Here is a 21,469-nt window from a genome sequence, read left to right on the forward strand (position 1 = left end):
CCACACAAAGCCTGACATTATTCAAGAAAGAGTTAAGGATGCAGTGTCTTCCCCGATAGCAACATCATCTTTCAGCAATATAATTGTCTGTCTCTCGGAGCCAGAACTGTGCTACAATGGTTTCAGGAGCAGTACAGTGAACCCATGTTGATGTTTTGGTGACTCAGTGCCACATTCCCCTCCATCTCACTTACATTTGTTGCTAGTCATATCCTATTTTGTTCATCTCGCAGTTGGAGCAAGTGGAGAAATGATTTCCTGTGTGCTTCTGTACGAGCCCTAGTCTCCTTTATTTTCTCCGTACAGTTCCTATGCAGTCTCTCATAAATACTGGTTTTCTAAACTTCAATAGATTCCACTATAAGATCATATTTCCTCCAAGGATTCTCATCTAAGCTCTTGTAGCATTTTTGTAAGACTCTTGCACTTACTGAACTGTGACTGGTAACGAATCTGGCAACATGTCTCAGAATTGCTGTCATGTCTTCCTTTTATCAGCTACATCATCCCCTGCATGAAAAAATAATGGAAGGTCTTCACAAGAAACTCTGCAGATTATTCCTCATAGTGAGAGGCTGCAGTGAAATTGATGTACCATGGTGAACACCTACCACTTGTCCGAAAGGTTGAGTGACTGAGATCACACATTCGTGTAAAGGACATATGCCTATGCTTATCTTAGATTCAGCCATTAGGGTTTCCTTCAGCTTTCTGTCTCTGCTCAGTGGGAAGTGGCTAAAGATTTGTCTTGTAATAATCTATTTTCAGTGTAACATATCTCAGAAATTTAGCTGCTGCTGAATTGCATCTGTAAAAATTGTGTATCTTAGAAAAAAAGTTTTAGTACTTTTATTTTCCTGTTCATTTATCCACTGAGTTACTAATGTAACTGTTAAGTGTCGGTGGTCAGCAACAGTTTGAAAAGCTTGTAAGGATGTTGCAGGCTAGGTTGTGCTACGAAATAATGGTTTGGAAAAAAATTATGTATGTTTTGTCATTTCTGAGTTAATTAGAAGTGAATTTAGTCAATCAGGCCATTGGATGCACAAATTCAAGCAGCCCACCAGAGACAATTAGTGTCAGTTGTTCTCATAACACAGATGATACACTATGTGATCAAAGGTATCTGGACACCCCCCAAAACATACGTTTTTCATATCATGTGCATTGTCTTGCCACCTTCTGCCAGGTAATCCATGTCAGTGACCTCAGTAGGCATTAGACATCTGCGGAACTCGTGGACTTTGAACGTGGTCAGGTGATTGGGTGTCACTTGTGTTGTATGTCTGTACGTGAGATTTTCTCACTCCTAAACATCCCTAGCTCCACTGTTTCTGATGTGATAGTGAAGTCGAAACGTGAAGGGAAGCGTACAGCACAAAAGCATACAGGCCGACCTCGTCTGTTGACTGACAGAGACTACCGACAGTTGAAGTTGGTTGTAATGTGTAATAGGCAGACATCTATCCAGACCATCACACAGGAATTCCAAACTGCATCAGGATCCACTGCAAGTACTGTGACAGTTAGGCGGGAGGTGAGAAAATTTGGATTGCAGGATTCAAGCGGCTGCTCATAAGTGGCACATCACACTGGGAAATGCCAAACGACACCTCACTTGGTGTAAGGAGCATAAACATTGGACGATTGAACAGTGGAAAAACATTGTGTGGAGTGACAAGTCATGGCACACAATGTGGCGATCTGATGGCGGGGTGTGGGTATGGCGAATGCCTGGTGAACGTCATCTGCCAGCGTGTGTAGTAAGCCAACAGTAAAATTCAGAGGCGGTGGTGTTGTAGTGTGGTTGTGTTTTTCATGGAGGGGGCTTGCATCCTTTGTTGTTTTGCATGGCACTACCGTAGCACAGACCTACATTGATGTTTTAAGCACCTTCATGCTTCGCACTGTTGAAGAGCAATTCAGGGACAACAGTTGCATCTTTCAACACGATTGAGCACCTATTCATAATGCAGAGTGGTTAGATGACAATAACATCCGTGTAATGGACTGGCCTGAACAGAGTCCTGACATGAATCCTATAGAACACTTTTGGAATGCAGACTTCATGCCAGGCCTCACTGACAGACAGACGTCGATACCTCTCCACAGTGCAGCACTCTGTGAAGAATGTGCTGCCATTCCCCAAGAAACCTTCCAGCACCTGATTGAACTTGAGAGTAGAAGTTGTCATCAAGGCTAAGGGTGGACCAACACCATATTGAATGCCAGCATTACCGATGGAGGGCGCCACGAACTTGTAAGACATTTTCAGCCAGGTGTCCGGATACTTTTGCTCACAAGTGGTTCAGGTTTGATCCTTACCACTGTCCCATTGTCCAGTTTTTGTATTGCTCTCTTGTTCAGTTTTAGGACTCCAAACGAAAAACACATTTGGCAACACTGTTTCTAGCGGGCTGCTGGAATTTGCAGGTGCAATGGCCTGATTGGCTAACTTCAGTGCTAAATAACTCGGAAATGGTGCTGTGCATCATTTTATTATTATTATTATTATTATTATAATGATTGTTTCTTAGCACAGCCTACCGCACAACACCCTTACAAACTTTTCAAACTGTTTCTGAACCACTCCCCCCCCCCCCCCCCCCCCCCCCTCTCTCTCTCTCTCTCTCTCTCTCTCTCTCTCTCTCTCTCTCTCTCTCGTGTGTGTGTGTGTGTGTGTGTGTGTGTGTGTGTGTGTGTGTGTGTTCATCTGCTGTAATGAGAAGACTTGTATATTTGTCCACCTTGAATCCACGATAATTTTTGATATTCCTTTTCTGTTTAGTTGTTTATCATCTACAACAACATTCTTCTCTCACTGCGAGTTTTCCTACTATAAAAGGAAACGTGTAAAGGTCCCAATCTCTGACAGCATTTTATTTGGCATTGTTGGTCTTGGAGGGGGTCAGTTATTTGTTTCTAGAATGTTTGCCCTTAAGCGCTGACACATAAAGGCGAAAGACAGCTGAAGTATGACAAATTTTTCCCTGATATAGCAACCAGTTTGTTTCTGTCATACTGTGATAGCCTCTTCTATCTGCTCTCCTCACACACCTCAGCAGAGATTAACTCCCCATGGATGACCTGTTATACCAGTTAATGAGGTTTTAGGAACGTTTGGATGTCGATTTATCAGCTTTAGATATTTGCTTGAACACTTCTGATAGAATAGTTTTGTATCGTCTCTCTGTCACAAGTACTGGGTACTTATAGTGTTTGTTAATTATAATTTATAAAATTTGTCACTTTTCCTTTGTTGCATATATTTTTTTTGTCATGCAATACTTTTTTTTTCCAAGGGCATGAATTAATAAAGAACCATGAGCAGTTGGCTGAAGCTTCAGTGCTGTGTGGCACACACATTTCCTTACCAACTGGAAATGCTGACATTACTACTAAAAAAGCAGATGGAAATACTACAACAAATGTGGTTGCTGTGCTCCATCCTAAAGTGATTATATCAGCAGACCAATCAGGAAGAGCAGACCAAATTACTGCTGTAATATCTGAGAATTTAAATTTACAATCATCTGCCTTCTCTCATATAAAGGCTTTTGAAAGTGATTGTGATGATGCAAGTATCGACCCAGAGTGTATGTTTCGATCAGAAGTGTCAGCTATAGTACAGGATATTAATAATTTGGAGAAGTATGAAACATATTCTTCACCTGCATCTGAAACTTGTGTTTTGGACAGCATGACCTCTTCTGATGTTTCAGGTACACTATTGATAAGTAAAGGATTGATAGCTTTAATTTCCTTTTTATGAATAAGAATATAAGATAATTTTTTCTTCTTCCTTTTAGGGGTGATGTATTGTTCAAAGGAATACAGTTCCTCAACTGATGAAGATATTTTTGAAAACACTTTTGAAATGATGGAAAAACTGTTGAATGGTTTTGAAATGAAGCCGGACTGTGCCTGTGAAGTGGAGGCAGGCATTGGACATGCATATGAAATTGAGCCGGACCGTGTGGCGGGTGCATGCGATGCGGAGCCGGACCGTGTGGCGGGTGCACGCGATGCGGAGCCGGACCGTGTGGCGGGTGCACGCGATGCGGAGCCGGACCGTGTGGCGGGTGCACGCGATGCGGAGCCGGACCGTGTGGCGGGTGCACGCGATGCGGAGCCGGACCGTGTGGCGGGTGCACGCGATGCGGAGCCGGACCGTGTGGCGGGTGCACGCGATGCGGAGCCGGACCGTGTGGCGGGTGCACGCGATGCGGAGCCGGACCGTGTGGCGGGTGCACGCGATGCGGAGCCGGACCGTGTGGCGGGTGCACGCGATGCGGAGCCGGACCGTGTGGCGGGTGCACGCGATGCGGAGCCGGACCGTGTGGCGGGTGCACGCGATGCGGAGCCGGACCGTGTGGCGGATGCACGCGATGCGGAGCCGGACCGTGTGGCGGGTGCACGCGATGCAGAGCCCGACTGTGCACGACCCTCTGAACTGAAGATGAACTCTGCTGATAATTTGGAGAATGTAAAGTTTGATGCTAAATCCATAAAAAGTGTTCAAAGAGAATCACGTTGTGAAAGATTCTTAAACAGAAGAGCCTCTGGGAATATTTTCTATCAAGCAAGATGTAAGTACTCATATTTGAACTATAGTTGTGACACAAGCTGTTATTTGTATCATGTTTTGGTAGATCCGTTTTTCACATTTTTCCAATGAGCCAGTTATTCACACTTTCAGCCCCTGATATCAGACTGTGTTGCCTCCATGCTCCTTGATACTCGAATTTCTATTAAGAAGAGTCGACCATAGGTAAAATTTACTAGTGGTACCTATCACTTAAAATTTTCTGTGACTTCCACCCTGTGCCTCTTTATTTACTCAAACATTTTTTCAGGTGACTGTCAACAGCATCAATATAGTTGAAGAAATGCATGATATACAATGTGCTGTCTTACAGCATTGTAGACAATGGGATGTGTATCATACTTTTTCCTTTATTTACTGACTGTGTTTTAGAAAGTAACAAGTTGTTTGCTAGGTGATCTGCTGTCTATTTAATATGAAAATGAGATAAATGTGATGCATCTTTCAAGAGTGTGTATTATGTCTGAGTACTTATGTAGCAGACAGTCACTTATTTTCATGATTGTATGCCCATTCTTATTTTGTCAGTGATTAGCCAGTTAGTTTCCTGTTCAATAAGTTTAATTGCCATCCTGTCATTTTACAAGCACATACTGTACAGCACAGTTACTTGACTGTTTGTCGATTGCATGTTTTTGGTTCGGAAGACATTTTGTTTGTGGTCTAAGCTCAATTGCAACTTGAAATGCAGGTGTGAATAATTTAGAAGTTTTTTCAAAACATTGGGATAAATTCAACACTGGTTAAAAATGAGGTACGTATTGATATTAAAATTTTATTTTGTTGGTAGTACTGCCATCTACAACTAGAAACATTCTTTCCTCCATCATCTGGGTGTCACAGAGAATGATAGATGTGAATACAACTCTACCAACTCTGAGAAGCTTCCCTAAACACAGCAACTGTTAAGCTTTACACCTGCTTTCTGCATTGCCCTCCAGGAAACCTGGTTCCCGACAATGCCCTCCACTGCTATAAGGGATATTACAGGAACCGTAGCGACTATAATAGTGTGTAAGGTGGAGTTTGTGTTTATGTCCTAAACTCAGTCTATAGTGTAACTGTGCCCGTTCAAACCCCTCTTGAAGCTGTGGCTGTCAGAATAAGGACAATGCAGAAAATAACTCTCTGCAATATATATCTTCCTCCAGATGGTGCAGTATCCTTAAATGTATTAGCTGCATTGGTTGATCAACTCCCTAAACGTTTCCTACTTTTCGGAGATTTTAACGCCCATAACCCTTTGTGGGGTGGCACCATGCTTACTGGACGAGGCAGAGATGTCAAAAATTTACTGTCACAACTCGACCTCTGCCTCTTAAATACTGGGGCCGCCACACATTTCAGTGTGGTTCATAGTAGTTACTCGGCCATTGATTTATCAATTTGCAGCCCAGAACTTCTCTCATCTATCCACTGGAGAGCACATGACGACCTGTGTGGTAGTGACCTCTTCCCGATCTTCCTGTCACTGCCCCTGTGTCAGGCCCACAGATGCCTGCCCATATGGGCTTTAAATAATGTGGACTGGGAAACTTTCACCTCTGATGTCACTGTTGACTCTCCTCCACATGGTAACATCGATGTGATGGTTGAGCATGTGACTACAATTGTTTGTGCGGCAGACAAAGTGATCCCTCACTCTTTAGGGTGCCCCCGGCGAAAGGCAGTCCCTTGGTGGTAGCCGGCAGTCGCTGAAGTAATTAAGGAGCGTCGGCGAGCTCTACACTGGCATAAGCGGCACCCTTCCCTGGAGCACTTCATAACCTTTAAACAGCTTTTTTGCCCGCGTTTGCCAACTTATCAAAGGACAGAAGCAGGAGTATTGGGAGAGATATGTCTCCACCATTGGGTGCCATGTGCAGGGCGTATACGACCCGGGATATCCAGGAGATCCGGGAAAAACCCGGGAATATTTTCATCTGGGAAAAAACCGGGAAAAACCCAGGAATTTTTTAGAATTCCGGGAACTTTTCCTTGTTTTAGTTACCAGTTAAATTTTTGTGACTTTGACTGGTAAGAACCAATACTCTAGCGAAGGATATTACTGGGATATTACTGTATCCCGCTTCTGCAGAATAATGCTGCAGCAAAAAAACATGAATGAGAGAAAAAAAAAAACGAAAATAAAACTTAAGTCGCAAAGGAAATGCGCCATATACAACAACAAAACACAGTGCTCATACAAACGTCTGCCAACCAAAGTGTGTCAAAGGCTTAAGGAAGAATATGCAGTGCTTCCTAACAGCAAATGTCCTTCGATGAGCGTGACATGACAGCTGTTTACATTTGATTCATTTGAGCAGTTGCGGGCGGGCGGGCTCTTGCACATGCACAGTTGAGTCGCCTATGGGTAGTACCTTCTCCTGCTTCTGGCTACAGATGTGTGGCTAGGCGCCACTATCCAAATTGCTCCGGTTCGGAAATATCGGAGATCCAGGGCTGATGCACAGAGCAGTCTGAGTTGTAGTGGGGAGGTGGGTAGTCTCCACGTGACCTGTGTTGACATTTAGTGATTTTGCTGTTTCCTCTTCGTTTGTTGCTCTCACATTAAATGAAAACAAAACTGATTTCTGTGACTGGGAGCTACCCAATGAATTAAAATACGTTCGCGTAATTATGGAGGGCTAGAATATGTTGTTAGTTTCAGGTTTTATTTCCACCTTTCTATTATTTTTGTCGGTTTGGTAAAGAGATTTGGCTTTTATTAATACTTTGCTCTGAGGCAGTCAATTTATTTGAAATGAAGTGTTTAATTTCACACTGTTGGCTAGTTTCAACTGTTCGCTGCATTTCAAGTCCACGTTTTCCATCTTCTAACTCGTATGGATTTATGCCATAATTAAGAACCAAACATGAGCTAATACAGTACTGGTACTCAAGAAAATTTAAATTCGAATCTGGACATACGACTGTGCACTTTAAGCCGAATTATGCATTTTAGTATAGTTCACGAAATTCCGATGCTCCTGAAGTATCCTTTGATGTCTTGTTTCTTTTACGACATAATGCAAGATCTTTTAATGTTTTACACGTAAGAACATGCGGCCCTCCAGGGTCATCATAGCTGCGCAGTTGCAGTGATGGCTGTTACCTGACGCTCTCTGGCAACTGCTGAAATGAACCAATTTCTAACAGGTCACGGGAAAATATTGCGAATGGTGGTTTGAAAAGTGTTACTTTCAAAGTAAATTTCCTTTTACCCAAGATGAACTATGTGCGAGAATGTACGATGAATTTCTTAAATCGCAGAGCGTTTAACTCTCATTTAAAAATCAACTCTTTGAGGACGACCATCTAGAAGAATTTCGAGCCCAGAAGATCAAACATTTACGTCGTTATTAAAAATTTTACTGGCACATTTGTGTGATGTATCTTAAAGTGTAACACACACAAAATGATCAGCATTATATGTGGAAGCTTAGCTTCTCTTGCAGCTTATTAATCTTCGAGAACAATATTATTTGTGAAAGCTTTGTTTTTCTTCTAGCAAAACTATGTATATTAATTTAAACCATTAACTTTTCTTTTTGTGTGTTCACGCTACTTAAGAGTGATCTTGCTATTGGTTGACTACACTACGTGTCCTGTGCTGTCATCAGCAGCCGAGATCACGTGACATGAGCTATGACTGGCTTACAAAAGCGCGTCACAAACTCGATTTCATTGCTTCGGAAAGTAACATGCAGTGTTCGGTGGAATTCGAATTTATACCTCCATAAAACGAAGAAATGCAGCGTACATGTTGCTGCACATCAAAGATCTTTTCAAAATGTGTTGTTTTTCCCCCCTGGGTTTCGTTTCCTAAAGTGCCAGCAAATTCTACATCTGTGTAGAAAACCATAAACATTCTAAGGATTGATGTTTTACAGTGTCGAGGAAAAGTATATTGTCATTTAACATGAAAATGTGTATTTTCATCCGGGAGAAAGTGTATTTTCAGACGGGAAATCAGGGAAAAATCCGGAAATTTTTTTTCCTTGTCCATGTATACACCCTGCGTGTGTCACCTTCCAAGTCTGGGCAAAGATCAAATGTGTTTTCAGATATCAGACCCCAACAGGTGTCCCGGGTGTTAACATAAATGGCATGTTATCTACCGACGCAAACGCTATTCCTGAGCACTATGTTCAAGCCTCTGCATCGGAGAATTACCCCCAGCCTTTTGCACTCTCAAACGGCGGCTGGAAGGGAAAGTTCTCTCGTTCACTACACGCCACAATGAATACTATAACGCCCCATTTACAGAGTGGGAGCTCCTCTTCAGTGCCCTTGCACATTGCCCCGACACAGCTCCTGGACTAGATCAGATCCACAGTCACATGATTAAACAGCTCTCATCTGACGACAAGCAACATCTCATCATCATCTTCAACCGTGTCTGGTGGAATAGCGTGTTTCCATCGCAATGGCTACAGAGCGCCATCATTCTGGTGCTCAAATTCGGTAAAATCCAGCTTGAATTGGATAGCTATTGGCCCATCAGCCTCACCAACATTCTCTGTAGGCTGCTGGAACACATGATGTGTCAGCGGTTTGGTTGGGTCCTGGAGTCACGTGGCCTACTGGCTCCATGTCAGGGCAGCTTCTGCCAGGATCGCTCTACCACTGATAATCTTGTGTCCCTTGAGTCTGCCATCCAAACAGCCTTTTCCAGATGCCAGCACGTGGTTGCTGTCTTGTTTTATTTATGAAAAGTGTATGACAAGACCTGGCAACATCGTATCCTTGCCACATTATACGAGTGGGATCTCAGAGGCCCACTCCCAATTTTCATCCAAAATTTCCTGTCGCTTCATACTTCCCGTGTCCAAGTTGGTACCTCCCATAGTTCCCCCATATCCAGGAGAATGGGGTCCCACAGTGCTCTGTACTGAGTGTATCTCTAGTTTTAGTGGCTATTAATGGTCTAGCAGCAGCTGTAGGGCCGTCCGTCTCGCCTTCTTTGTACGCAGACGACTTCTGCATTTCGTACTGCTCCACCAGTACTGGTGTTGCTGAATGGTGCCTACAGGGAGCCATCCACAAGGCACAGTCATGGGCTCTAGCCCACAGTTTCCAATTTTTGGCCGCAAAGTCGTGTGTCATGCATTTTGGTTGGCATCGTACCGTTCATCCGGATCCAGAAATTAACCTTAATGACCATCCACTTACTGTAGTGGAGACATATCTATTCTTAGGACTGGTTTTTGATACCCGATTGACGTGGCTTCCTCATCTTTGTAAGCTGAAGTGGAAGTGCTGGCAGCACCTCAATGCCCTCTGCTGCCTGAGCAACACCAACTGGGGTGCAGATCGCTCTACACTGCTCCAGCTCTACAGAGCCTTTGTTCAATCCCGCCTTGACTATGGGAGTCTGGTTTATGGGTCAGTGGCGCCCTCAGCATTTCTCCACTGTGGCGTTCGCCTAGCGACAAGAGCTTTTAGGACAAATCCGGTGACCAGTGTCCTGGTGGAGGCCAGAGTCCCTCCATTGCAGGTTAGGCGTGCACAACTGCTGGCCAATTACGTTGCACACATTCATAGTTCTCCCGCACATCCGAATTACCATCTCCTTTTCCCATCCACGGCGCTTCATCTCCCACATTGACGGCCCAGGTCAGGGCTTCCAATGACAGTTTGTGTCCGATCCCTTCTTTCCAAACTGAAGTCCTTACCTTTACCACCTATACTTGAGATCCATTAACGTACACCTGCATGGTGTACACCTAGGCCGTGGCTTCGCCTGTACCCTCCACATGGCCCTAAGGGCTCAGTTAAACCCGCGGCTCTCCGCTGCCACTTCCTCTTGATTCTTGACATGTACCGAGGCCATGGTGTGGTTTGCACTGACTTCTCGATGGCTGATGATCACGTCGGCTTCGCGTATCCCCATGGAAGCCATATTGAACAACATTCCTTGCTCGATGGCTGCAGTGTTTTCACTGCCTACCTGGTGGCTATATCCTGTGCTCTTGAGCACATCCGTTCATGCTATGGGGAGTTGTTTCTTCTGTGTACTGACTCCTTGAGCAGCTTACAAGCTATCAACCAGTGCTACCCTTGTCATCCTTTGGTAGCGACCATCCAGGAGTCCATCCATGCCCTGGAATGGTCCAGTCATTCAGTGGTGTTTGTCTGGACCTCAGGTCATGTCGTAGCCCCGGGCAATGAACTTGCCAACAGGCTGGTCAGACAAGCTAAGCGGAAAACGCTTATGGAGATCGGCTTCTCTGCAACTGACCTGCGTTCAGTACTGCACTGCAAGGTTTTGTGGCTTTGGGAGACGGAATGGCGTAACTTCAGTACGCACAACAAACTGCGTGCCATTAAGGAGACTACGACTGTGTAGAAGACCTCCACATGGGCCTCTCACAGGGACTCTGTGGTTCTCTGTCGGATCCACAATGACCACACTTGGGTGACACACAGGTATCTCCTGCACCGTGATGGCTTGCCTCGGTGTTGATGCTGTGACCGGCTGACAGTGGCCCACATCTTGGTGAGCTGTCCTTCTTTGGCTGCCCTGCTATGGACTCTTCAGTTGCCGGACTCGTTGCCATTAATTTTAGCTGACAACTCCTCATTGGCTAATTTAGTTTTACGTTTTATATGTGATGGTATGTTTTATCATTCTGTCTAAGTTCTAGCGCATGTCCTTTGTCTCTTTGTGTTATCCACTCTAATGTTTTTAGGCTGGATGTTTTACTGTGTCAGAGTGGCAGGCTTTTCCTTTTATTGTCATGGTTGGCCAGCCACGGTCATCTGCTCTCTTGTTTTTATCCCTTCTGCCTGTTTCTTGCTTTTTCCCGTTTTGTCCATAGTAGTTCTGGTTGTCCTTCTGTCTCATCTTTTCTCCTGTTATTGTGCTATAAGTCTCCTTTCTTTTCTTCTTTCGCTTGTGCAATTATTTTACTGGGAACAAGGGATCGATAACCTTGCGGTTTGGTCCCTTCCCCCTCCCCCCCTCTTTTAAACAAACCAACCAAACAATAATACATGTGGGAGCTGGTTCTGAATCTGCTGAGGATTGTAGTGCAGGACCAAGTCATAATGAAATACAATATATTGTTTTTAGCCATCACTCATGCTGATGGAATCATTCTGTCATTTAAAAAGAAATCAGTGAGGATTTGCAGTAAAAAGCCCTGCTAGATTCCTTTCTTTCACAGACAATGTCTCTTAATTTCCGGCCTGAAGTGTGTATCATAAGCATTTAAACATACAACTGTAGCGTTTCCGTTGAAGAAGTAACTGAAGTTAACATTATAAGAATGAAAGAGGTTTCATTTGCTTTAAGAGTCAGCCGGCCTGAAGTTATCAGTATACACTATGTGATCAGAAGTATCTGGACACCTGGCTGAAAATGACTTAAAAGTTCGTGGCACTCTCCATCAGTAATGCTGACATTCAATATGGTGTTGGCCCACCCTTAGCCTTGATGAGAGCTTCCACTCTCGCAGCCATACATTGTCAGGTGCGGGAAGGTTTCTTGGGGAGTGGCAGCCCATTCTTCACGGAGTGCTACACTGAGGAGAGGCATCGATGTTGGTCAGTGAGGCCTGGCATGAAGTCGTTCCAAAACATAGCCACTTACTGCATAACCATAGTGGAGAATCTGTGCTTAAACTGCCAAAGCGCATTTCGAGCCCTCTTGTATCCTCCAGACCATAAACAACACCTAAAATGGCTGTAGTATAGAGTCAGTGTCTTGCTAACTGGTACAGGTTCCCTAAAGGTGTGTTTACTTCTGTCTGACTTGCTCCTAGTCACCGTGCACCTGTGTGCGCCTCACATGCAAGGAGAGGCACACGTGTATGATTACTTTTGGAATAATACACAGTTTACTTACTTTTTGGCATCTGTCTCATTTTCAATTGACTGCCCCCTTATAAAATTCTCTGTTGAGTAGCCCATCTGAAATCAAAACTGTGATGATGGACTAAAAGTGTGAAACCACTTTTGCGTACATAACTTTGGTGAATATTTTGGAAAAAATGTCAATGATGAAATCTGATGATAGTATATATTTCCTTGATAGTGAAAAAATGGCCCAAGTAGGCTGTATTTTTTATTTATTTTTTGTTTTTATTTTCATACCAGAGTCCACTTGGACCATGTTTTCATTTTCACAACACGCTGAGGCCATGGACACCAGCAAAAATAAAATTTTAAAATTACTTATGCATTTCTTATATAGAGATTTAACGCTGCCATATTTTAATCTGGCTGGAAACATTCCCAGTGATAATGATACATTACCTATATCACTAATAACATTACTTATTAGGTTACAACACCTCTGTCAACTCCATAGGAGCTTTTGTGTGTCAGAACTTTTGTGTCAGTGAATGATGTTGGTGCTACTCCTAATTGCTTAAAGTTTTGTAGAATGCTATTTATAATATATTCTCTTGCTTCTTCAACTGAACCATATAATCCTATTCTTGCTACTACATTTAGTAAGTGATTGATAATTCAACAAGCTGCAAATATTTTTAACAATCATAAAATTGGTATTCAATTTAATTGTGATAGCATTTTGTATACTGACTGGTTCTCTTGTCACCCATTTCACAATATTCCATATAGTTTTGATCTTATTATCTGCATTATTAATTTCTGTAAGGATGTACATATTTCTCGACATATTATTTTTTTTTAGTATGCAACTAATGTCCGGTCTTCTGCTTTTTATATACAATTTCCCTCTTCTGTTTATGATATTTCAATTCGCTTAGTTATTCATTGCCTAGTTGTTTCTTTAGTGGATTTTCTGGATAACTTTTTAGTAAAGTAGCTTTTTACCTGGTGTCAGTTCAAACAGATACTGCTCATCACGTGTATCATGTGATGCTGAGCGTCAATGGAATATGTCAGTTTGTTTGCCTTTTCAAACAAAATGATTTTTAAAATCAGAATTTTACATGCTATTTTCTATACAGCGCTATCGGATTAGTCTAATGTGATATTCATTTTACCAGCATGTATTCACAGGAACAGTAAAACACGGGGAATAATTGGTACTCCAGCAGTGACTGAGCAGCACACTTCTGCATGGCAATAGCAGTCACTGCGACAAGGGCTGTACTGTGCCCGCTAGAGTACTTGTTATTCCTCATATTTTACTGTCCCTGTTAATATATATCAGTAAAACAAATATCACACTACACTAATTTGGGAATGCGCTGTTGAATAGGCACGTAAAAATCCACATTAAAAATAATTTTGTATATAACAGGAAACAAAGCTTCGCATTCCATCGATTCTGAGTGTAGCATGAGAGACATGATGAGCAGCATTTGTCTGGGCTGACTCCAGCTACACATTACAAGAACAAAATTGCAAATATCTGCTGAAACACCAGAGAAAATGTGCCTGATGACTCTTAGGAGAGACACCCCGTGTACTTCATTCCCATACCACCTCTTTAACTTTCTCTGAAAACATTGTAGCCTGTTCTCATTAATAAGCCTCACTAGTGTGTTTCATTTATTATGCAATGTGATCAGATAGAACATTACTAATTCAGTACAAATTAACGGTTTCAAACTGAGAACTGTCTATAAAAATTTTGTCATTCAGGGTACTAATATCTTGCTGCAACCAAGTTGAGTAATTAACTATTAAAATGAAACTGAACATCCAAATAATGATTTCAGTTCATTTTTCCTGTCAGAAATTATTAAGAAATTTACACTGAAATCTCCACAAGCTACTGTTTCTTCTTGTCTGACAGGTAGCTCAATAATGAATCTAGATTTCTCATAAATAGCTGGAAGTTTCTTAGACGGTATCAGTGGACTGTCATAGTTACCAGAGAAGACTCCGCAGTTAACAACTCACAGGCTCATGCTTCTAGGGTCTGCTGTAGACAAAACATGCTTGTTTCAATATGTTTTACTTTGTATCCATCTTCTCCATATGTTTTAACTCCTGCTTTCTCTACACGAAAATGATGTGTCTCTAATCTCTTATGTTTAACTTAATGTATCCCTGTGGTTACATGGCACTCAGAAAGAGACACACAACATCTATCATTTCAGAAGTTTCCACATCTTCTAGGCATATGAAAAGCTCATCTACCTTGTTTTTCTGTCCTTCACCCACCTATTCAAGTATTTGCCACGATTCGTGTGTCCCCGTCTCCCAGTTACAGCATCAGGGTGTTTTTTCTTCCTTCAAAATAAACCGCCATCTTTTGTACTATCTCAGTTTTGGCTTTTATGCCATTATCGAGCACAATCTTAAAGTACTTAGACCATTAACATAACATATCTGTTAGGACAGTCCAAAGGAGAGTAGCCCACTCTCGCCAATTGTTGCGGGTTTGTATATGGAGCACTTCAAAGAAGAGGCCCTGATGTCATCCAAAATGGAAATCCACCTGTTTTTTTCCCCATTATGTTGATGACACGTTCGTGATAGGGTCCTATGGAAGGAACAAAATGCGTGATTTGTACATCTGAACTCCAATACATCTCTACATCAAATTCACTATGGAGACCAAAGAAGGAGGAAGACTGTCATACGTGGACATCGTGGTCAAGAGAAGAGCTGATGGCACCCTGGGCCATGTGTATCGGAAGAAGATGCACACTGCTCATGCAAATACATTTGCCTGCAGGTAGCTGCCACTGCCCTGTGCAGAGGAATGTGTTACTAAAAACACTGGAGCACATGCCACCTCGGAGGCACTGTCTGCCCCAGGAATTGGAACACCTCAAAACTTTGTTCCGGGGGGGGGATACTCAGAATGGCAGATTAAGTGCACCCTTCACCCCACCACTACAGTACAACTTGTGGAGATGGAAGAAATCACAGCGGAAGAGGTCGCCACAGCCTTTATTACCGTGTGCTGGAATGCTATCAGGTTAAGTTGGCCGCTTACTGAAAAACCACTGTCTTTTGCCCTCCCAGTAAAACACTTGGAAGGCCGGGATATATTAGATTTTATTCCAGTGTGGCAAGACATACATTGGACTGGCAGTGTGCACCATCAGAGGCGGATGCCAAGAACACCAGTGGCACAATAGATTGGTGTACCCCAAGTCGGAGGTCGCAGAGCACTATTTGTCAGAGAATTGTGTGGTAGAATAAGAACATACCAGGATTTTAGTGTAAGTTTCCACATACTGGGACAGTGTCCTTAGAGAAGCCATATAAATGCACCCCATGGATAATCTTGTCAATTGGGATTGCGGCTGTATTCTCAGTAAGGCTTGGGAACCAGTACTGGTTGTAAATAATTTTTAAAATTTTTTATGCAGATGTTGCTCAGCAAACACATTGATATGGTGATGATGGAGGATAGAGGAACTACGTCGATGTTACCACAGACGATGGTCTCCATGGCTGCCGACACATGCCCTCGGGTGTCGACCGTGAAGGAACGGCTTGCAGGGGGAGGGGATGTAAGTTCATCGCATGTGCTCAGGAGCTCAGTTTGTCAATGCACCTGACGATGGCGACATGTCTGATCGCCAAAATATTGTGGCTTTTGGACACTATGGAACAGCAGTAAACTCCTGGACTGTTCAATCGACAAATACAATGGAAGGAAATGAAGGATCATGTAACATGAATAAAAACTGTCATTGAACTAATAAGTGGGCTGAAGGCATAAAATCACTCCCTAGTTATTCTTGCACCAGGCATTAGTGCCAAGGCTCATGGTTATTCAGTACTACCATATTGAAAAATCATACTTCCTTTCATTAAACTGATGTAGGGAACGAAACAGCAATAAATATATGAATTTTCTTTTAATTTCAGAGTTATCTGATCCTAAAAAAGCACAAGAAACAAGAATTCTTCACATAAGCCAGATTAATATTTCGTGTTTACATGGTGTCCTCGGCACAGACTCACTTCTCGTTGCAGATACAGAAAAACATATAAGATGCAAAACTTTTGGTGAATGAAACACGGCATGCTAAACCTGATCATGAATTGGGTAGGATACCTAAACAGAACAGGATCTGTCCCAGATTGATTGTAAGTGTGAAAGCCATTCTGCTACTCACTTGATAACATGGCCTATGCAGCCAAACTGTTCCATTACAGTTTGTCTAGCAGGTAAATTTGGAAATCATTACATTGTGTTATAAAACAGATGCATACGCAGGAGCTGTATATGTTTGTCATTATCACTTCATTTGTACAAGCCCATAGCTGCCTCCGTGCTTGGATCCCTCTATTTCTCTCAGTATATGTTAATGCAGCCATGCTCGACAGCACACCATATCACACATGAGCAAAACACAACTCCATTCCAGAGCAGCCAAAGTGGAATAGCCATGAAGCTGAACACTTTATTTTGCTTCAGAACTGGCAAGCCGTGTATGGTAACCATGCCCTCGCTACCCATTGGCCAAAACCACTCTCACCTAGGAGAGTTCAGGCAGAGCAACAAATGCTGCTCATGTAGCAGTGAATATGCAGCATTTGATCAATGGGCATAGATGTAACAGCCAAAAACTTACTTGCTAGAAATAGGCACTTAACGAACAGAAAATGTGAAAATGACAAATTATAACTGGTGTCTTTCAATGTACTGTTCATGTATGACACTTTGTTTCAGTAAAAAGCAATCCACTTGGCTCTGTGTGTGTTTACACACACACGTGTTGAATGATGCTGCAAAATATCCACAAATGCCACACGAGTGTGCGCTTTAGCTGCTTCTATTTCATCCAGGTCCCCTGCTATACATGCTGTTTCCTGCTACTCCCACTGTAAGTACCAGATATTTTTGATGAAAGTCTGCAGAAAACCCCTGTGCTCTGTCACCTGGCAAAGCAGAGTACTAGGTTAAATGATGCTTCTTGCTTGATATTATACACCTAGCTTTCCCTGTAATCAGTAGCCTATGCCCTTCTTGCGACTGCTAACTAACAGCAGGACTCCCCCCCCCCTTCTGCTTGACTTATCTGCCGATTTTGTCCAGGTGGAATAGCCCTCGTATTTGTCCAAAAATACTTTTGATGACTGATCATATAGACACAGGTCATTTTTATAGCACTAAATAAATTGTCTGATTGGAAATGTTTCTCTTCGTTACTTAAATCCAGCAGCAGCAAAATGGCATGCATGGAGCGAGCAAACCTTTCATTGGTCTATGACCTCTGCAAGCTTGTGGCAAGCTGAGTGTCAGTGGAACCATCAGAAAAATGGATCACAGGTGTAGTACAGTCAGAATGCCTCACTCTTCCACCCATGAATTTCTTCCATGGGTTGGACTGAAACCAGTCACAGGCCGGATCCAGCCCAGGGGCTGCTGGTTGCCCTCCATGCCATAGAGTGTTGATGGACTGTCGAGGTATTATCTGTTGCAGTTGTTCTCCATCATCTCCATTATTACTTAAGAAAGAATAAATAGGCTTTTTTAAGGTTTCATTTTATAAGCTTCTGTAATGCAGACTGGAAATTAGTGGGAAATGGTTACCACTAAAATCAAATATAGTCTTCTTTTGAGTTAATGTACATATATTTCCATTATTCCATCAGATTTTGCATATTATTTTTAAACAGGATGTGCAGTGACTTTAGATTTTGTACCATAGATATTGGATGGACATGATCCATGAGAGAGGCAATGACTGACTGGTCTGCTTTATCTGTTGTCTAGCAACCTGTGTGTTCCCAAAAGTATTTCCCGAAAGCTATTCCAGTAATGTATAATTTGTAACTTTGGTTACATGTCATACTATGTACCCCTGGTTGGGCAAGACCTCCCTGAGAACATTACTCAGCAGTATCATTGCCATCTTTGTTGCAGGCAGATGAATACACAAATTACTAAAATTACAAATTATCTCTCTGTTGCACTCCAGCATTGAGCCAACACTTTGGGTGCAGCAGTAGGGGCCATTGCAGCATTTGTAGGCAAGTAGTTGGTCATCCTGTGCTCTGGTCAATTGACATGTATGTACGCTACCTCTCTACTACCTTAATCACTTATTGATGTTACACTGTCCTCCAAAATTGGATTAATTTGAGACATTCACTCTGAATGTTAAACAATCTCCTCAAACAAGACCCTGCCCTGTGACTAATGAACCAGCACTGTTTGTGAGTGAAAACTTCATCTTAGTGAAAATAAATTATGATAGCATGTCTTGTGAGGAGCCTGAAATTTAAAATGAGATGTGGTTGTGTTTTAAATAAATTGAGACTTACAACCTGCAAATATGCAGTTACGTATTAAACTTTCACTCTAAGCAAAGACTGCTAGATGCATGATGCATGCTGTACAAAGCACCAACTGTTGCATTTCCAAAAACAGTTTGAACCTTCACCAAAAAAGTGGTATGTCTTTTATCAGTGCTCATCAGCAAAAGTATTTATGAATTATTATGAAAAGTGTTCTTTCCACATTTGTGTGATGCATCATAAAGGTAACATTTGACTGTGTCAACAGTTACGGATTCAACAAATGTGTGGTTCACCATTATTCAATGTAGTTTCTGAGTGGAGGGACTTTCATTCATATAGTGTGTCACGAGACCAGCAGCCAACCGTGTTACAAAATGGTCATGCATATACTTGCAAAGGTTATCAGTGGGTGATTTCATCTCAAATCATACAGGTCATGTCAACTTCTGGTATACAGTGTTGCAGGTTTTCTGGGGGGGGGGGGGGGGGGGGGCAGGGGAGAGGTGGGGAGGAGAACCTGTTGAAGACTTGAAGAAAGCTCTGCACTGTTGTATGCAGTACTGTAGTAATTCGTTGCATATTACAGTTATTTTGTTAATTCCATAGATAATTTGCATAACGAATCTTACTGTCTGATATGAAACTAAAACTATGATCACAACAACATATTTTTTATGTCACAATTAAATAAGTAATCAGTTCACTGCCACCCATTTTTCACTGTTCAGAATTTTATTGAGCATCAATATGGCCATGAGTATAATACATTTGTTAGGCTCCTTGTCTGTAAATCACTTTCGAAGCACTACCTAGACCTCACAGGGAAATGCCCCTTAGCAAAAAACAACTTCCAAAAACAGAAATGCTGACTACTACTGAATATTTTATAATACTAAAACAGTGGCTAAATTACTCTTAACTATTGGAATGGCTCGTTCTAAAACATGTAAATAGGAGCTTTCACCTTTGAGAAGTTTTGTGCCACAGTTATGTCTTCATTGGGAAATGGAGGTGTAGGTTTACAGAAAGATGATAAAAATTAAGTTACTGATAAGTGTGATGAAACAAGAGATGATTCCAGTGCTGTATCCGGGGCAAGAGTTGCAGCCAGCCATTGCAGCATTATGCCATACAGACAGTGTTATTAATAGTGAACAGAGGGTTCACCCACATTCTTTTGATGTAGCTACTATCATCACAGCCAGGCTGTGAGCCAGTGAGTGCTGCCCAACAGTTTTGCCATCAATTTGCCCTCACTTTGCTGGTGTCTCCACGAGGCAGCCTGCTGAGGATCCTGCTGCTGCCTCATAGTCTAAGGTACAAACTGTGGCCCCTTCAGGCCATTTTTGTTGCAACCACGGTCAAGGGTTTGTCACACTGGGCAAAACTGCCATCTCCCTCTTTGCTGGCCACCGGCTTGCCTCGCTCTGGCCACCGTAAGGCAGGGCGCTGTCACACCTTCCTGACACTGTAGCCGGCCATTGGAATGTGCTGATAGCAAGGTCACTTGTTACCAACTGCCTCTTTGAGAAATGCTTTTAATGGTGCATACACACTGGTGCGCTTGGGCCCAGGGTTTAATGCCTTTTGCATCCCATCTGTTTACTCTGAACTACATTTTTGATTAACAATAAAGAACTCTGACATCATGTGATTGCCTTCCATTGTGACAACATGTGGCTACCTTCCATCTTGTACCTGCGCCCATTCCAGCAGAGAACAATTCACCCTCTCCACCCATTCAGACACTTACCTTTTGTGTCAGAAGTGTGATGGAGTGGACTAACACCTTTTACATTTGGTGTCAGAAGAAGGTCTGGAGGATAGCAATGGCAGTGATTCTACAGGAGTGGAATTGTGCAGATGGAGACAGAGTTCTGATGGAAACTGCAGTGGAGAATCTGTGTGTGACAGCAGCTAATATAGATAGCAGCAAGTGCATGTCTTATACCACCTGCAGAGTCCTAGTGTCTTTGGGAACAGGGCGGCAGTGAGAGGATAAACCCATTATGTCAGGGATAGGCTAAGTTACGGTACCTGGGAGACTCCTCAGGGACGAACCATTGATACCATTTGTGTGAATCCTCTGTAAGTTAACTGGGCATGTAGCTTCATGCTACGAATCACATGTAATAGTTTCCTGGGTGTGCAGACAGAAAGAGCGTTACAGCAGGCAGTCTAGAGAAAATGCATAGAGAAAATTTAGGTCAATAGAAATAATAGGCAAATACAAGGTTGTGTGGTTATAGATAGAGAACTAAGAATTTAGTGTCTGTGTTAATGTATAAAAAGGTAGAGTAAGTGGTCTAAATATTTAAAGTACGTGCTAGAAAATAAGGTAACTTACTGGTATTTTGACAACCACCAGGGTAATAGTTAACAAATACTATTTAGTTTCCAGATATGAGGTTGATTTACTGGGTGGAGAAAAATTGGGTCACGAAATTTTTAACCCAGGATAGCTGATGCCCATATGAACCAAAATTACTAATGTTTAGTAGATCGACAGCGCACAGTTTATAAACTACAGAAACTTGACGCCACATGCTCAGATTGGCCGCGGGATTGCCCTGTTGTTGGGTGCTCTGGACAACGCATGACCGCGAATGCTTTGCCTGCCAAAGATCACGGTGTATCCTAGGCGGCCCGCATGCTCGGTGATAGTGCGCTAGCCTTCCACTCTGAGGGCTTGGGGGTGAATCCGCCAGGGTCCCAACACATCCATTG

General features: G+C 42.6%; 1 protein-coding gene across 3 annotated transcripts in view; it reads left to right on the forward strand.

The window, feature by feature from the left end:
• The window catches only part of LOC126184521 (uncharacterized), a 245,265-nt gene that overhangs the window by 158,827 nt on the left and 64,969 nt on the right, over positions 1 to 21,469 (forward strand). For all 3 annotated transcript variants that reach the window (XM_049926920.1, XM_049926918.1, XM_049926921.1), the window contains 2 exons: positions 3,303 to 3,722; positions 3,810 to 4,589. In XM_049926920.1, the coding sequence (XP_049782877.1) occupies positions 3,303 to 3,722; positions 3,810 to 4,589 (1,200 nt within the window). The remainder of the gene's footprint in view (positions 1 to 3,302; positions 3,723 to 3,809; positions 4,590 to 21,469) is intronic.

The sequence above is a fragment of the Schistocerca cancellata genome, chromosome 4 (genome assembly GCF_023864275.1).
Source record: "Schistocerca cancellata isolate TAMUIC-IGC-003103 chromosome 4, iqSchCanc2.1, whole genome shotgun sequence".
Classification (NCBI taxonomy): Eukaryota; Metazoa; Arthropoda; class Insecta; order Orthoptera; family Acrididae; genus Schistocerca; species Schistocerca cancellata.